Source organism: Populus euphratica, unplaced genomic scaffold (assembly GCF_000495115.2).
Source record: "Populus euphratica unplaced genomic scaffold, PopEup_1.0 scaffold845.1, whole genome shotgun sequence".
NCBI lineage: Eukaryota > Viridiplantae > Streptophyta > Magnoliopsida > Malpighiales > Salicaceae > Populus > Populus euphratica.
The window spans coordinates 72,264-89,570 of record NW_011500698.1 but is presented as its reverse complement, the minus strand read 5'-3'; the positions used below and the strand labels follow the sequence as shown (position 1 = coordinate 89,570).

The 17,307-nt window shown below is 28.6% G+C and overlaps 1 protein-coding gene across 1 annotated transcript; it reads right to left on the bottom strand.

Annotated features, from left to right (window-relative positions):
* Window positions 1-4,043: 4,043 nt before the first annotated feature.
* LOC105116037 (probable beta-D-xylosidase 7) lies at window positions 4,044-7,014 on the bottom strand. Its single transcript, XM_011013182.1, has 7 exons — window positions 7,003-7,014; window positions 6,608-6,910; window positions 6,201-6,370; window positions 5,970-6,112; window positions 5,141-5,502; window positions 4,739-5,054; window positions 4,044-4,618 (listed from the first exon to the last, which is right to left on the bottom strand). The coding sequence occupies exons 1-7, from the start codon at window positions 7,012-7,014 to the stop codon at window positions 4,044-4,046; spliced, it is 1,881 nt and encodes a 626-aa protein (XP_011011484.1).
* Between the last annotated feature and the right edge of the window lie 10,293 nt (window positions 7,015-17,307).

Genomic DNA, 17,307 nt, shown 5'->3' with positions numbered 1-17,307 from the left:
TCTTACCTTTCCATCCATATAAAGTAGACGTAAATTCAAGATCTATAGCTCCAGATATGACCAAAATACCGAACAATATTCTAGTTTTGACTGCACCAGCATCTCTTTTCTAAGTTTAGCCATCTCTTTGTCATTTAATTTCAATACTTAAACTCATCAATTAATCCTTTTATTTACGTCTTCAATACTTAAACTCATCAATTAATCCTTCTATTTACGTCATAGGCCTGCATTTAAGATGAACATTTACCACAAATTAAAAGTATCTTATATTATTAGATATATTATTATAAAACATGCTTTAGTTAAAGAGTTATTGATACTTTAAGTGCAAAATGATGATATAAAACCTTGATAAAAATATACTTTTAAGTATTAGTCATTTAGCGCCTTCTCATTTTGGTCCTTGGTTTCAAATTTTTTGATTTAACCCCGAATTGACCATTAAACTTTCAAATCTCTTCAATTTCACCCCTGATTTCAGCCAATTGAGTCCCCAGATTGATAACCAAGAGCTTTTAAACTTGGCCCATATCTTCCAATAACTTCAACCATCTTCATAAAACTTTTGAAATGAGTGACGTTGAATGCAATCACTACTTGATAAAAACAAAAGGCGAGCTATATATTAAATTATTCTAGCTTTCGATTCTTTATCATAATCATCATTTATGCTTATTTGCCTCAAATTGACTTATTGTCTCATTTTGGGATCATAAACAAATTTATTGGTATCTAGCCCTTTGCTTTCTTTCCACTATCTTGTCAACCATTTTCTTTACTTGCTCTTGTACTAAATGAAGTTAAACATATCTCTTGTGCTATATCATTTTCTAGAGCTTTAAATTCATCAAATTTAGATGGGTGATCATATGATGCAACCTTTTATGTCTTCTTTGCTTTCATGTAAGCTTCTAACTCCTCATTTACTTCATTTCAGGAAGACATTTATTACAAGCTAGAACATTTTTATATGTTCTAATTTGATATTGTTTTGCTCAAAAGATTCCGCCCTTCAATGTTTTCTCATAGAATTTACATGTGATAATCTTTGAATTATTAAGTTTTTTTTTAAAAAAAAAATTTATACTTCTATGCATATCTCTCTTGTTAAACATGATTTTAATGTTATGAATACATGCTAAGTACTAGGTACTAACTAATTTAATTAATTTATAAATGAACTATGAATGTGGGTACATGAAATCAACTAAAATTTAAAAATCACAGCAAGAACAAAGAAAAAAAAAACTAAAGGTTAGAAATTTTAGTAGCATAATACCATTAAAATGTATATGTAAAAAGAAAAGAAATTAATAACATGAAAAGATAGAAAGAAATAGAGTAAAAAACAGACTATAGAAGAAAGAAATTAAGTGATAAAGAAACAAAAAGATGAAAAATAATAAAATATGGAGCACTAAATGAAAAAAATAAATTAAAGTATTACTTGTTCTGTACTTCTATTGTTCTTTGGCTTTGTTAAACATTAAAGTTGAAGAATGAAAATGTGCATAATACTTATATTCTAATATTTCCTTTCTAGTCTTTTTCTCTCATTTTAATAATTTTTTTATTTTTTACCCTAATCTTTGCTTTAATTTTTTATTTTATAAAAATTCTTTGTTTCTAGATTAAAATAAATAAATAACTAGCTAAAAAATGATGTTTTTTAAGCTACCTAGCTTTTACACTTGGCACCGACTTTTTAGGTGCTTGTCTAGGCAAGCACTTCATTCAACTTCATTGTTGGAGGCTAATAAAGGCATTGCACCCTTTACTGTGGCCCTTCCAACATCATTAATATAAAATATTATTTTAAAGAGATAATTTGATAAAATAAGATTTTAAATAATATAAATATAAATTTTTTTATTATGTATATTTTAATTAAAAAAAACTATTTAGAAAATCAATTCTATTAGAGTGAAATAAATAAGTATTTTATTTTTTTAATGATTTTGATGTTATTTATTTTTTTACATTGCTAGATTTAATTGGCTTATTTTTTTGTTGGTCCTATTTTATTAATTTAGGTTTTTTTAAGAGATATATAGAAATAATATTTATATATAAAAAAAGATATTTTAACCTTTTATTTAGCTTTCCCCTTAAATATAAAAAATAAATAAAAAAATTAAAATATTATTTTTGAATTTTTGATTATTTATTTAGCAGCTCTAAGATGTTTTAAGCTAGTGTCGGAGTACCTTTTTACAGCATGTAATTATGAGGCAATCGTTAATTTAGAATTAGTGAAAATATTTCGATTTCAGCTTCAGTTGGTTCATCCAACCTGAGTCAGGGTACCTGGATTGTTTAATAAGGTTATGTGTCAACCATTTTAAGCATTTCCTACCACCATGCCCTTGCATATTTGCACTGTAATTGTAGGTCTGCCAGACATCAAACAGTTACTTTTACAAGACCATGTCAGAGCTTTCTGCAGTGCATCATGGGAATAAAATGTCATATTTGTCCCAGGCAACTGAAATCAGCAGACCATTTTTGGAAGCCATTCATGTAACAAGATTCCAGTTCATTTCCGCTGCAGCCACCTTCTTTGAAGAATCAGTACCTCGTATGGAACTATGAATTGTGACTGTCTCCAGTTTTAAATTACATGTTGATCGCAATGGAAGAAGGATCTCATTTCCTGCTCATCACATAAACTTTTTAATAACATTTTTAAACCCTACTCAACATGTTAATTTGTTAAAGTTTTAAATCACATTGTAAAAGAGTTTTTCTAATATAATTTAGTAGATTTCACAGGTTAAAAGAAACTTAAATGATTGATAAAAATATAATTTAATTTTAAAAATATTTTTAAAATAATATCTTTATTTAGAAATATTAAGATGATAATATATTAGATTAACAAAGATCAATTTAGATTAATTTGTTAAATCTGTAATTGGGTCATAAACTTCATTGAATTTAATAACTTTGTTTTTTAAATTATTTTTATTTAATTATATAATAAAAAATATATAATTGCAAAATCAAGTATCAATCGACCGAGATGTTTTTATGAGACCACGATAACTTCATAAAAAAATTAATTAAAATAAATCATGAAGCTTAAAAACCCAATGATTATTTTTTTTAATAATTTTTTATTTAATAATATGATAAAAAAAATATATGCTAAAAAAATCAAGCACCAACACAATAATAGTATGTTTTTCTAAGATTATAATAACCCTATAAAAAAATTAAAATAAATCACAAGTCCAATTCATAGTAATTATATTTTATTTAGAACTATTTTTTATTTAATAATATGATTTAAAAAATATAATTATAAAACTGAGCATCAATCCAATGCTGAGATATTTTTTCAAAACTATGATAACCCTCTTATAAAATACCAAAATTAATAATAAAAATTAATTTTTAAATGTGTTTTTGAAACTATAATAACTTCGCATAAAGAAAATCAAAATATATAAAAAAAATTACAATTTACAATAAAACTCAATGTATGTAAATGAAAATAAATTAAAAAAGCAAATAAGAAAAAAAAATAAGAAAAAAACAAAAAAAAAGTTCATGTTATTGTTCATTCAGCAGAGAGAGCAATGATTTTGACTTTTAGCTTTTGTTAGGGTATATTTGATATTATATTTTAAAATTATTTAAAAAAATTAAAAAAATTTATTTTTTATTTTAAATTAATATATATTTTTATGTTTTTATAGTATTTGATGCGCTATATTAAAAATATTTTTTAAAAAATAAAATAAAAATTATTTTAATATATTTTTAAATAAAAATTAATTTAAATTAACTGCAACTTCTATACTCGAGCTACTTCAAACTTCGAGTAGTCTGATACTCGTAAGCACATCCAAATTAATGATGGACACATTTGCATCGAACCACTTCAAACTTCCATCGGTGTGTGTTTTGTAGGAAGGCAGTATAACTTTAGGCACGCTAGAACACACGAGATAGTGACTTTCTATATCATCTACTTACGAGCCATTATTTGCGATCAAAATTGCAACCCTCAGCGGTTGAAGAATCATCATCGATTATCAGGCTATAATAGTGATTGGGTGTTCCTTGTCTCCAACAAGCAAGATTTGAGATCCTTCTTCCATCACCATCACACCATCTTCGTTAGCACTGCTGAGGTGCTCACAAGAGCTCAACTCATAATCAATTTCAGTTTTCTCTCCTGCACCTAATTTCACAGTTTGGAATCCAACCAACTTTTTGATTGACCTCCCCTTTCCAGGCTTTGCGTGCCTCGCAAAAAGCAACACAGGATGCTTACCTGCCATCTGTCCCTCGTTTTTAACACGGACGGTGACTTTAAACTTAATATTTTCACATTGTTCTTCACCAATGTCTGAAACTAGCTTGCATCCAGGAGTCTCAGACTGCTGATTGCTTGAATCTTTCACGTTCTGGTTCTGTGCAACAGAGGCAAACGCATAAGAATAGTCTGAGTAGCTGAGACCATACCCGAATTCGAAAACCTTCTCCCCTTCGTAGAATCTGTAAGTACGGCCAGGATTTCCTGTAGATGGTTGAGGACGCATTCTCATGTCTGTCATCGATACTTTGGTGAAATCTTGGGGATACCAAGTCATTGGTAATCTCCCTCCTGCATTGCAGCAAGATGAACATCATTCAATTGAAAATAATTTAGCAGTAGAATATGCACCGCCTCTTTCTAGTTGAATTAAGGACCAAATTAAACTGTGCAAGCATCGTAATACTTCACCTGGGTTGTGCTCGCCAAATATAATTTGCGCTAGTGCAGTTGCTCCAGCTTGACCTGGATAACCAACCCATAAAATGCTCCCAATTTTTCGATTTTTCTTTGCAAAAGTTACATCCATTGGACTTCCACCAAGAAGCACCAGAACGATCGGTCTTTTGGCAGCTTGTGCTACAGCAGTTATTAGCGTTGGCTGCTTCCCTGGGAGCACCAAGTCCATACGATCAAGCCTCTCCTTCTCTTGACTTTGATCCAGTCCCATTACTAATATCACTTGATCTTCCGTTTGTGCCATTTCTACCGGTTTTCTTCTTTGCAGCTGAAGTGCACGAAACATTATTGCAACCTTTGTCATACGAGGCAGAACTGACATAGTTAATTCCGCAATCCTTCCAATATCGTAACATTTTTGCGGGCTGGATCAAAATAATTTCCAAGAAGGTTTGTAGAGATCCCTGATTTTGAAAGCGGAAGAAGCCTATCAGCATTCTTTAGCAGGACAATGCCATCTAGAGCTGCTTCAAGGGCTAGAGCCTGATGTTCTTGGTAACAGACTTGGTCTGGACCAATATCGCTGTAGAGCTGTTTGCTGGGATCGCCATTGAATAGTCCTAATCTCATCCTCGTAGAGAAGAGGTTGTGAAGGGCTCTGTCTATTTCACTTACTGTCACTTTTCTCTTTTCAACAGCTGATTTGGTGTAGTTCCTCAAGTAACTAACAGGGAAATCTTTTGATCTTGCAGAGGTTGAACATTCCACATCCATCCCTGAAATTCGTTCTCTAAGAGATTAGAAGACAGGAACAAGCTACAGTTTGTTTGTTTTTTTTTGTATTCATTTCGTAAGTCGTCTCTCTGAATTCGGAAGTTGACACAAGTTCTTTTACCATGGCTGTTGCAGCTGTTTGATTGGTCCTTTGGTGAGTCACACAATCCTAGCTCATTCTACTGTGAAGCGCGACAGTTCCTTAATGTGTTAATTATCACAGGAAAAATGCAAGGGATACTTTTCATGTTTAGACCAGTTAATTTTAGCTTGGCCTAAACGAGATGCCACTTAGTAGTTCATACAATCTCGAGGCAATTCCTTTCCTGGGATTTTCTTGACGACTATATTGCCCAGATCAGCAGATACTCTGAGAATTTCCACTTGTGGACCCCATTATTCTTTCCTTCATTGAACATCTATACCAACCACCTCTTTCTTATTTGATCTGTTCATTTAACTTGCATACAAATACAAATTCTAGCATGGCAAGGCAAAAGGAGAGTCACAATACCAGATTTAAGCGCATCGGCCACTGCATCTTCTGGTGTTTTAGCGTATTTTTGCTCAACATGTAAGACGTTGACGGCATCACAATCAGACGTGATGTAACTATATTTTTTCAACAATGACCTTGCATAATTTTGTTTCTGAAATAATTTTCATTCCCATCATTTGAACATTTATTTTATCTTATTACCCGTAGAAGCCCCACTCTTGTCTGAGCGTCTTAGTCAAGAGATCGTGATGTGCACAGCTTGGGATTCCATTAATTTCGTTGTAAGAACACATTATCCCACTAGCATTTCCTTCTTGTACGCAACTTCTGAATGGAGGCTGGTACGTATCTGCCATGTCCTGCAATGTGACCTGCGCCAAGAAAATGGTGCTTGCACGTAAATGACACGGCAGAGAATTTCATTTAACACAAAAACCTTAAAACACACGTTATACATCAAGTTAAAACAACTGGGATATGGCCATAAATTAAAAAAATCATAAGTAAGTACAGAACGGAACAACCCGATTTCCCGCCTCTTTTTATGTTATTAAAAAAAAAAAACTATTCAAAGACATCAGGTTCTTAAACCATTGCATGTCACTTACTATAGCGTTAAATCTGAACCTATTCACGCCATTCCAATTGTCCAAGTCGTGGGCAGTATAATGCTTGCAACAAGCTGAAGCTTGAAGATGGTCACCAAGGGTCGACTCTCCTTCAAAAGAGTCCCCCTGAACTCCTCTGACAAATGACGCTCCATACTTCCCTTCAACCAATGGATCTTCTCCAGGTGTTTCTTGCCCTCTTCCCCATCTAGGGTCTCTAAATATGTTGACGTTTGGTGCCCAAAATCCCAAGCCTGTAACTTGTCCAGCATTGTATAAGGCTCTTGCTTCTTTACCAGCCGCCTTCAAGAATCCATTCGCAAATGAATAATCACAAGAGGAGGAAAGAAAAGAAAAGAAATTCCAGACACACCCACTTACTTTTACAATTGTACTCCCAACTCCATTTTGAATGTCATGACTTTGAATGTTGACCTCTGTTTTTGTTTTTTTAATGAATTGAAGTGACAAGGCTGAATCTTTTGCGTGCGGAAATGAATAAGAAAAAATATAGCTATGGATGTGTTTTTTTTTATAAATATATAAAAATAATATTTTTATTTTTTAAAATTTATTTTTGATATTAATATATTAAAATATTTAAAAATACTAGAAAAATTAATTTTAAAAAATATTTAAAACATGATAAACCACATCCCAAACATACTTATGTTTGGTATAGCGTTTTAGAAGTATTTTAAAAAAAATTTAATTTTTTTATTTTGAATTAATATGTTTTTGATATTTTTAAATTATTTTAATATATTAATTTTAAAAATTATTTAAAAAAATATTATTAATATATTTTTTTAATAAAAAATATTTTAAAAAATAACTATAACTACATTTCGAGAGTTGCTCGACTAATGAAAATATTATTTTTTCAAAAGTTGTTTGATATATACTTGAATATTACAAAAATTAATTTATGTAGTTATTTACGAGCTATAGTGTCCATGCCAAAAGGTGGTTTACTCACTCTACTACACTAGACAGACTCTCTTCTCAAGAAACATCTCTCTCTCTCTCATACAATGCCCCTGTTTCGCTTCCATGTTTGGCTGCTGCGAAAATCACTGCAACAAGAAAATAAAAACTGTAAACATATTTTATTTCCTACGCTACTTTTTTTTATTTTATTTTTGAAATGCTGAAAGTAGTTGCTGTAGGAGGCTTAAGGGCTATAGGTGTTCTTTTTGTTTCCTTCCATTTTCTCAGCAACCAAATAAAAAGAAAAAGAAGATTTTGTTCGTTTTAATTTACTTTTCAAATCATTAGGATCATAGTGGAAGGCAAGGCTTAAGTTTGATTTTTTGTTTCGCTTTGCTTGTTTGGTTTCTGAGAAAGTTCAGAAAGAAAAGAATAAGGAAAGGAAAATTGTTGAATGTGTGTTTCTGCTTATATTTCACCCTACTTGTTAAAAAAACTAAATGCTGAGATATATATGGGATCTATGGTCGAAAACAACATTATATTTATGTATTCTTAGGATGGGTGGAAACAAAATAAAATAAATTTTTGGATTAAATACATGTTATAATCTACACTACAAACATTAAAAAATCATGAATGTTATTATCATTACAGTATGTTATTGTATCTTGTCCAATTGTCTATCAATATAAAATAAAAAAAATTATCCAGTGCAGTTCAATGTACACCAAATTATGTGTCCAATTTAATGTAGTGTAATTAATCCTGTCCGGCATGCCGACATCTACCTACCATAGCTAAAATTTATTTGCCCTAGACTGAACCTGTTCTAAGATCTTTTATTGGGGCATTGACTAAAGCTTGTTTCCCAGTTCCCACATATTCTACGACACGCAGTCATACTATATATTGTGTTCTATGAAAAAGGTTGTTCCAGTGTGACTGTTCTTTCCATGAATCTGAAATCTGCAATCCATTGATGGAAGCCACAATACGCAAACAGAAACATAGCATGTAACCGCAATCTCGTGTTTTGAGAATCATTGCCGACTACCACAACATAATAGTGATTAATTTGGTATAAAAGAATCTTGATACTTCTTCCATCACCATCAAACGATGATCCATCAGGTGACGTGACAAAGACTAAGGAATAGGAATCCAAGAACAAAGAAATAATTTTCTAAGTTAATCCAAGAACAAAGAAATAATTTTCTAAGGAAGTAATCACATAGAAATTCTAATTCTAAGCTTTGGTACTGAATATCTTCTAATATTCTACCTTTAAAACAAGGTTACAACTCTGTTAAATAGGTGTTATACCAATATTTACAAGATTTAAATAATCAAAATTTAAATTTAAATGTAAAAATAACAAATAACCAAAAATAAAATTAAAAATTCAAGATCAACTAAAAAAATAATAAAATTGATAAAAATAACTTATAGGTCTAATTTGAAAGTCTTTCGGATTCTATCTAGTTAAAACAAATCAACATCTTACAAAATTGGGCTTAAAAAATTTATTAAAGGAATTTTCATTTGATTTGAAGGCCACATCAAAAGTTATGGGTTTTTCCATCAAATAAGTCATTTAGTAAAAAGCATGTTTTGTTTTTCTTGGACTTGGACTTGTTCATATTGTCTAATTATATTTATGCTAAATTATATATATGGTCCAAATACAGTAAATTTGTATCTAATTGACCAGAGCCTTTTACATTAGTCTTCACAAATTGAAAAAAAATTCATCTTTAAATTTTAATCATCTACTAGATAAAGAGGTAAATGTTAAACATTGAAAACATCAAAAATCTTTAAATAACTAGAAAAAAAAAAGTCATTAAGCATTATCATTTATTTTCTGTAGCACCTCACAAGGACCAATATTCTCTCAATATTTTCTCTCTCTAAGCTTCTTATATTTTTCCATAAGAAATTAATCATGAGCTAGAATTACCTATATTGAGTCTCCAACTTTAAAAATGATTTTTTCATCCACCCCACAAAACTACATTACACCATACACTATCATAATACTTTTTGCCTGTAAAAAATAAAATAAGATAATGTGTATCCATAATTATCTCACCATTTCACTCTATCTAGGTCAATTTATATAGCCTAGGATGACTATTTGTTTTGAGCTGTGATTTTTTTACTAGTTTTACTAATAGAATGTTCTTACAACTACAATGTTAATGATTAGATTGCACACTTTATCTTTAATGATGAACGTCGAATGAAAAATGTTAATGGACAACCAATCTTAAACTAAATTACACTTAGGAGTTAAGAAACTCTTTCAAATGACTAATATAGCACCACCATTTTCACATAAAATCTCATTTCACTAAACTTTTCTACATGTATTCTTCTTTTATCAACATATATTATTTGAGAGAATCTATAACTTATGGATTCAATAAAATAATACTCCTTCTTACCACATATATAACATTAAGATCTAAAAGCAAAATCAAAACTCTAACCTATAGTTTGCTAAAAAGTAGGTTTAGATTGACTGGTTGTTCACAAATTATTGATATATATATATTCTTGGTATTCTGATCAATTTCAAACTTGTTATTCTAGATAGTCCGAAAACACTTATTGGTTTTCCTATTTTGTTGTTTCTGTACGACTTTCTAATAGGTTTCTACAATTGACCATAATAACTGCTGACAAAGCAAGTTTTATATAGACTTTCATAATCCATTCAAGTATTGTGTCATCAATTGCTCCTTCATTCCTAAAACATTATTCTTGGCTACCAATTCATATAACTCATCGATATACTTATTAACAAGCCTTGCCCCTTACCTTAATAGAAGGAGTCATTGGTATAGGATTTTCGTATGCCTAAAAGAAAAAAAAAAAATCTTTCATCTTCTTCCTCATCTTTTCTAAGTCATTGATCTTTGATTTTCCTCTCTCTTTCCAGGTCCGTTTTAATTGTTCCCATTAAGAAAAATCTTTCTTCTTTAATGTGATGGTGATCGTTATCTCTATCATATATTCCAAGACCTTCTTGTTTTAAGAATTCTCTCCACTTCATTATGTTATATTAGCTTCAACACAAAAAAAAATCCATTAGAGGTTCCATTAGGTCTAATCACAAGACTTAGAGTAAAAAGGTTTACTGAGGCAATTAATAGACTTCTTCAAGATGTATAAACTAAACATATCATGAAGAACAAGCTTTGATTAATTTGATTTATGTGTCAAGAAAGCTTGTAGGGGAGTATCCAAACATAACAGAAAGATTGGAATAAGAACATTTTAAGTTCATTAGTTTTGACCTTTAGCTACTGTTTTGGCCATAACTAGAGCTACAAAATGAATTTTGATGCAATTTTAGTTGCATTGAAAAATAGATATCATAACTTTCTAATTATATATGATAGCCTATTAATTCATCAAAAATATAGAGAACTATTCATTTAAAGTTGAACTTTAATTCTACTAACAAATTAAAAATTTTGACTTTGGTTTTGTTTTAATTAATTGGGCTATTTTTTATCTATATTTTAGTTAATTTTAAGGCCCACAACATTTAAAGGTTTATTTAGGTTAGGTTTTATTTTTTTAATTTAGTTATTTTGGGACTTTAATGTGTTAAGGCCTATTTATCAAGTTTGAGGTCATTAAGTCAAGTTAGGGTTAACTTTCCACTATATAAACCAATTACTAACATTATTTTTTAGTTTATGTTATTTTCTTTAAAGTTGTCGCATATTATGTGATTTGTTTCTCTTTGTATAGTTAAGTGATTTCCATACTAAGTTCTTAATTGAACATACAAATCCTTCGAATAATTGATCAACTTTGTTATAATTTATATATACTTCTTATTCATGTCTTGTTATAGGCATAGGGTTTCAATTGTATATAACTTTAGTTCTTAAGGCAAGGTTTTCATTGGATCGAGTTACAAACTTTTCTTCACATCTCAAATTAGCAATCTAAAGGGCAAATTCGCTTTAATTTGGTATCAAAGCACAACTAGTTTCAAGTTATTTCTCTTTAATTTTTGTTGTTACAAGTAATGTTCTTTAGATCTCACCATATCTAGGGTTTGTTTTCTTGTTTTTCTTGGTTCTTTTCTCTCTAGGGTTTCATCTAATACAAAAAAAAAAAAACAGAGAGAAAGAGAGAAAAGATTTGTAAAATCTCTTATAATAAAAAAAAATACCAAAATAGTATAAAGAAAAAGGGATTAAGGTTGAATACTAAGATTGGCCTAAAAAGCTTAAGGTGTATAAATGAAATAAGCTCTTTTTTTAAATAGAGAGAGGGAGAGAGAGAGAGATTAACAATTGTCTCTTGAAAAAAAAAAGAGTTATCACTTTAAAAAAAAATAAAAAAGGGGGGAAAGGGAGAACTTTCTGTGACCTCTTGATTTTTTTAGAGAGAACACATCAGCATAGAGAACTAAGAGAAAGAGAGATCAGTATTAAAAGAAATTAAGTACACAAGAAATAAAAAATAATAATAGGGTATTCAAGGAAATTAAGAAAAAGCTGGAAGAATTAAAGAAGAAAGGGAAATCAATCAAGAAAGTATTCTAGAAGTAATCTTGTAAATTTATGATTATTCGGTACAGTGTCTTAACATTCTTTTTCTTTTACTTAATTTTGAAGAGGAAGGGAAAAGCTTTAATTTTGTATATAAAATTAGGTTCATATAGATTTAGAAAAAAATTATTGAATTTTATAGAGATTTCCTTAAATATTGATGTAATAGGAAATAATTAGAAGAATTAAACTATAAATTAAAGAGAAATCCAAGGGTGAAAACCCTAATTAAGTTCAACTAATTAAGGGAAAGTTCTAGCTTTTCTTGTATGATCTTATGCATGATTATGATTGTGTAACACCAATAATGCAATTAAATTGAGTTATACATGAAACTCCAGAAGAAAAGATGAGTTTCTTAGGTTCTTGAATGTTAGAAATTGTGGAAATTGAGTGTTATTCTTTTAAAAATTTATCATAACTTGTATGATTTAAGGATTGATCTTAAAGGTAAAACCTAAGTTGGTTATAAGGGTAAATCATAACTTGTATGATTTAAGGATTTCAACCAAAAAAAATAAGGGAAGGAGGAAATTTTTCAATGGTAGAAATAGGTTAGCTATTTTGAGAAATGACTAAATCAACTCAAGAAATGGTCACACCATTTCTCAAGATAATTTTAGGAGAAACCTGAAAATTGGTTAATGAAACTCCTAATTTTCACTTATGTTGTTGATGAAAGAAAATGCATAATTATAGAATAAAGAGAGGACTAGTTCTCTAAATAGACTTTTTATCCTACAAAATCATCAAATGTGTTATTATTAAATAAAAAACCACTTTTTATAATTGTCAATAAGATTTTAGTTTTTAACCAGGCATGGACCCGCACTACACCACGGGTTTGTATTTTTTCCTCGTAAAAATGATATTTAGGTGTTATAAATGCATCTTAAAAAAATAAAATAAGTTAATGACTTAGGTTATAACACTGATTGAGATTAATAAGTTGATTTTATTTTAATTATATGATAAAAGAATAGACAAACATAGTAAACAAACAATTAAAAAAAAAACATTATGATACATAGAGAAAAGATCTATGAAAGTACAAATTGGATTAAAAAAATAGCTCGAGTCAACCTAAGAAAGTACAACATACATGTAACCTATGTAAAAAGGTGCAAGACAACCTAAGTTAACTCACAAAACTCATAACTTAAGTCATAAGATTAAAATAATTCAACTAATTTTTTTTAAGAAAATCACAATGGAATTTAAAAATAAAAAAACTAATAACAAAAAATAAAATTAAAAAAATAAGTTAAAAAAGAGTTAACCCATGTTAACATTTTTAAAACTCACGACCTAGGTCACTAAACTAGAATCATCATAAAGAGAAAAATGATGAAGCATAATTCACAACAAATTTAATGTTGAAGAATAAAACAAGGAAGAAGAACCAAGAAAATAAAAGGATCTAAAATAAAAAATATGTGTGATTAAGAGAATGAGGGTAAAAAAAAAATCAAAATATATTCTTAGGAATCAGGTAACGCAATAACTTTCCCGTTGATTTCATAACTAATTGCAAGCATCGACTTTCTCTTTCTACTCCATGATCTCATGTTTTTCTTTTTTCCAGTCTACTTATGAAATGTCATTTGTTTGCTTACGCATTCCCTTCATCGATTTTTCACCAGAAAGATGATTTGGTCTCCACTGAATCCACTTGCCAGGAGCTCTCTCTAATAATAAATCAATGGGTGACTAAAATTTTTTTATTTAAAAGTTAAATTGAAAAAAAAATTAAAATAATGAGAACAAAATTATATCGACTGGTGAGATTAAAAACTAATAAAACTTTCGTAAAAGAGCTAAGGAAAAAAATAAAAAATAAAAATAATAAAGATCAAATTAAAAAAATAATAAATGAGAAATTAAAATTAATAAAAAACTAAAAGTTGAATTAGGTTGTTTTTTGTATTCTTTTTTTAATTGACTTTTTTTTTCAATTTTATTATTTAATGTTGGATCAGTTGAGAATTGAGTTTTATAATTTATTTTTATTTGACTTCTATAGAGTTATCTCAATCTTATGACCAAGATTGCTACTTTAGTAAGTTAACTTGGATTAAATTGAGTTTTTATTTATTTATTTTCGATCTATAAAGTTATCTCACTTTCATACTAACCCGGGTCACGGATCCTTCAACATTGAATTTAATTTTTTATTAGATTATTCCAATTTCATGATCCAATTCTCGAGTTTAGCATGTTAATTCGGTTGAAACGAGTTTTGTTCTTTTTTTCTTAGTTGACTCCTCCAATTTGATCCATTAATATTGAGTTGGTTAGAAATTAGGATCCATTATTTGAATTGTATTGCTTTGCTTTTGATTAGGTTATCTTGACATTATAACTTGGTAATAGTGTTTAGCAAATTAACCTGTATTAATTCATGTTGTTTTTTATGTTATTTTTTAATTGAATTATTTTCAAATTTTATCATTTAATATTAGGATTTTAGCTTCATAATTTTTTTTATTTGATTTATATTGGGTAATTTTTTTATTTGATTTATATTGAGTTATCTTAGTCTCATGACCTGGATTGTGGGTTTAGCATGTTAATTCAAGTTAAATTGTATTTGTTCCTACGAGGTTATTTCAGTCTTATAACTCAAGTTATATATTTATATGGATTGACTCAGGTCAATTTTTTTTATTTTTTTATTTTTTTAATATCATCTTTAACATTCATCTAATTAGAAATTGAACTTTTTTATTTGGTTTATATCGGTTTAATTATCTCAAGCTTATAACTCAAGTCATAGGTTTACCATGTTAACTCGGGTTTTTTTTATTTTTTTTAATTTTATCATTCAACATTAGGTTAATTAAGAATTGGGTTCATGATTTTTTTTATTTGTTTTTTATAGGGTTGTCATGATCTCATAACCCAAGTCGTGAATTTTGTATATTAACCTGAGTTGACCTAAGTCAATCTAATATATTGTCATCTTAATATTTTTTTAAAAAAAAGATGTATGTTTGAAATTTATTTGTGTCAAATTATATTTTTAGCAGTTATTTAAGTTATCTTTAGACCTGTCAATTGAATTAGGTTATACTGAATCAACTTCTGCAAGGTTTTAAAAAAATGTTTCACTAGAAAAAAAAATATTAGCAACATCTATATATTTTTTATATTAAAAAATATGATTTGATCCGCAACGTAGCATAGGTTAATTATCTACTGAATAAAGAAATTGAAATGAAATAAAAAAATTTACAAATGGCCAAAGAAAAAAAATAAAAGAAAAGGGACAAAAACAATTTATTGGAGGGCTAAGTTGGAAAGAAAATAACTCCAACAAAAAGAAAAAAATAAACAAAATATGGATCAAATTGAAATAAATAACATACCATAAACTTGGATTGAAAAGTGAAATTAAAAACCAATAAAATTTATATAAAAAAGGATAGGTAAAAAAACAAAAATGAAAGGAATAAGGATCAAGTTTAAAAACATAATATATATGATAAATTATAATTGAAGAACTAAATAAAAAAATAAAAATTTTACCAAAGGACAAAGAAAAAAAGATAAGAAATTAAAATAAAATTAACTGAATTAGAAATAGCAAAAAAAAGAAGAAGAAGATTAATCTGCAATTTCTAGAGAGAAAAGAAGAAGAAAGAAAAATAAAACTCATCGAAAATAAATTTCCCAATAACCCTTAATACATGTTGGACTAGGAGGAAGAGTAAACAGTAGCTCATCCAATGACATGGTGAAAGGATCACCATTTGAAGTGCGCAACGCCTCCCACATGTTGAGACATTTCACTCACATACTAACAACTGTTAAAAATTTAATAGTTTTAAATTTTAGTAAAATATCATAATGCCCTCAATAAAAAAGTAAATAAAAAAACAACATAAAAGGATAAAAAAACCCCTTGTCCTAAGGCTTTTATTTTTTACTTTAAAAGCATTTAAGTAACTAATTGTACATTCATGAAGATAAAACCAAAACTACCCCTAAATTTTAGACATTTTTTTCTCTCTCCAAATAGAATTTAATATCTTTATTGTTTATAAAAAAATCCAAAGGACCTTATTACTTATATCATCCAAGCCAAATGTTTTCACTTTGAGGGGTAAAATCATAATCCCTCTACTCTAATCCACAATACATATGAGGCACATGCTATCATATTTCACATAGTTCAAAAGACTCTGTCCTTTTAGTTTTTCTTTTATATTTATTAAAACCATTTATGAGCTCATTATCTCATTTATATAAGACACATCTTACAATTTATATATATAAAAAAGTGTTAATTTAGAAACCTCGATGTTAAGCAAGTGAGAGACAATACCATTAAATCTTATTTAAATGCACTCTAGACAAGGCCCAACAAACCAATGAAATATTTTTCAATGATTATTCTATATAGATTAAACCTAAACTCTAGATAAAAAGAGATTTATAGAGGAAAAATAATGGTTTAAAACCAAAAAATAATATTAAAAAAATAAGGTGAGGTGTCCTGTTAAAATAATACAGAATTAATTGACACCAAAAACCCTTGTTCATTCCCTTCTCATAAAGAATTTTAGAAACTAGAAGTTGATAGATTTTCCCTACTAATAGCTTTGACTACCCATAATAAGTTAGAATTAAACATGAATATTTTTTTTTATTCAAATGACTTTTAAGATAAAAAAAAATGTGTTCATTTACTGTTGAAAGAGTTTTGAAAAAACTAACCAAATTCTTCCTTTCATGGACTAGACAAACTAATAAGCTACAAAAAATAATATTCATAAGGCCAGGCTTAGCCCAAAACCCGAGCACAAGTTAAGTCAAGTAAATATGCATATAGGTTTAAAGTCAAAGCCTACTATGCTAAGAGCTCTCCCCTTTAAAAAGTTAGATGCCCTATGAACCTAATTTTAACTTTTCACTTTATAAATACCAAGAAAGTTTTATTTATTTGTTATATAGGATAGAGTTCTTTTAAAGAGTTTTGGGTTTCAAAACATGTCATCTAAAGGTAATTGAAAATCAATTTCTTATTCATTCATAATTTATCTAAATCATGTTCTTCATTTTAAAGAGTTTATATTAAAGATTAAATTTTAATAAATTTTTATCCTAAAAAATGAATGCGCCGTACTTTTATCTTGGTCTCAAATATGTCTGTTAAACATGTTCTTAAAAAAATTTTTTAACAATCCT

What these genes read in the sequence shown, in the direction of transcription:
- LOC105116037 (XM_011013182.1), bottom strand. An exon ending in CAAGAGTGGGGCTTCTACGG is followed by an intron (nt 6,113 to 6,200) that starts GTAATAAGATAA and finishes GAAAAAATATAG; the next exon opens with TTACATCACGTCTGATTGTG. An exon ending in TTGATCCAGCCCGCAAAAAT is followed by an intron (nt 5,055 to 5,140) that starts GTTACGATATTG and finishes CGTGCACTTCAG; the next exon opens with CTGCAAAGAAGAAAACCGGT.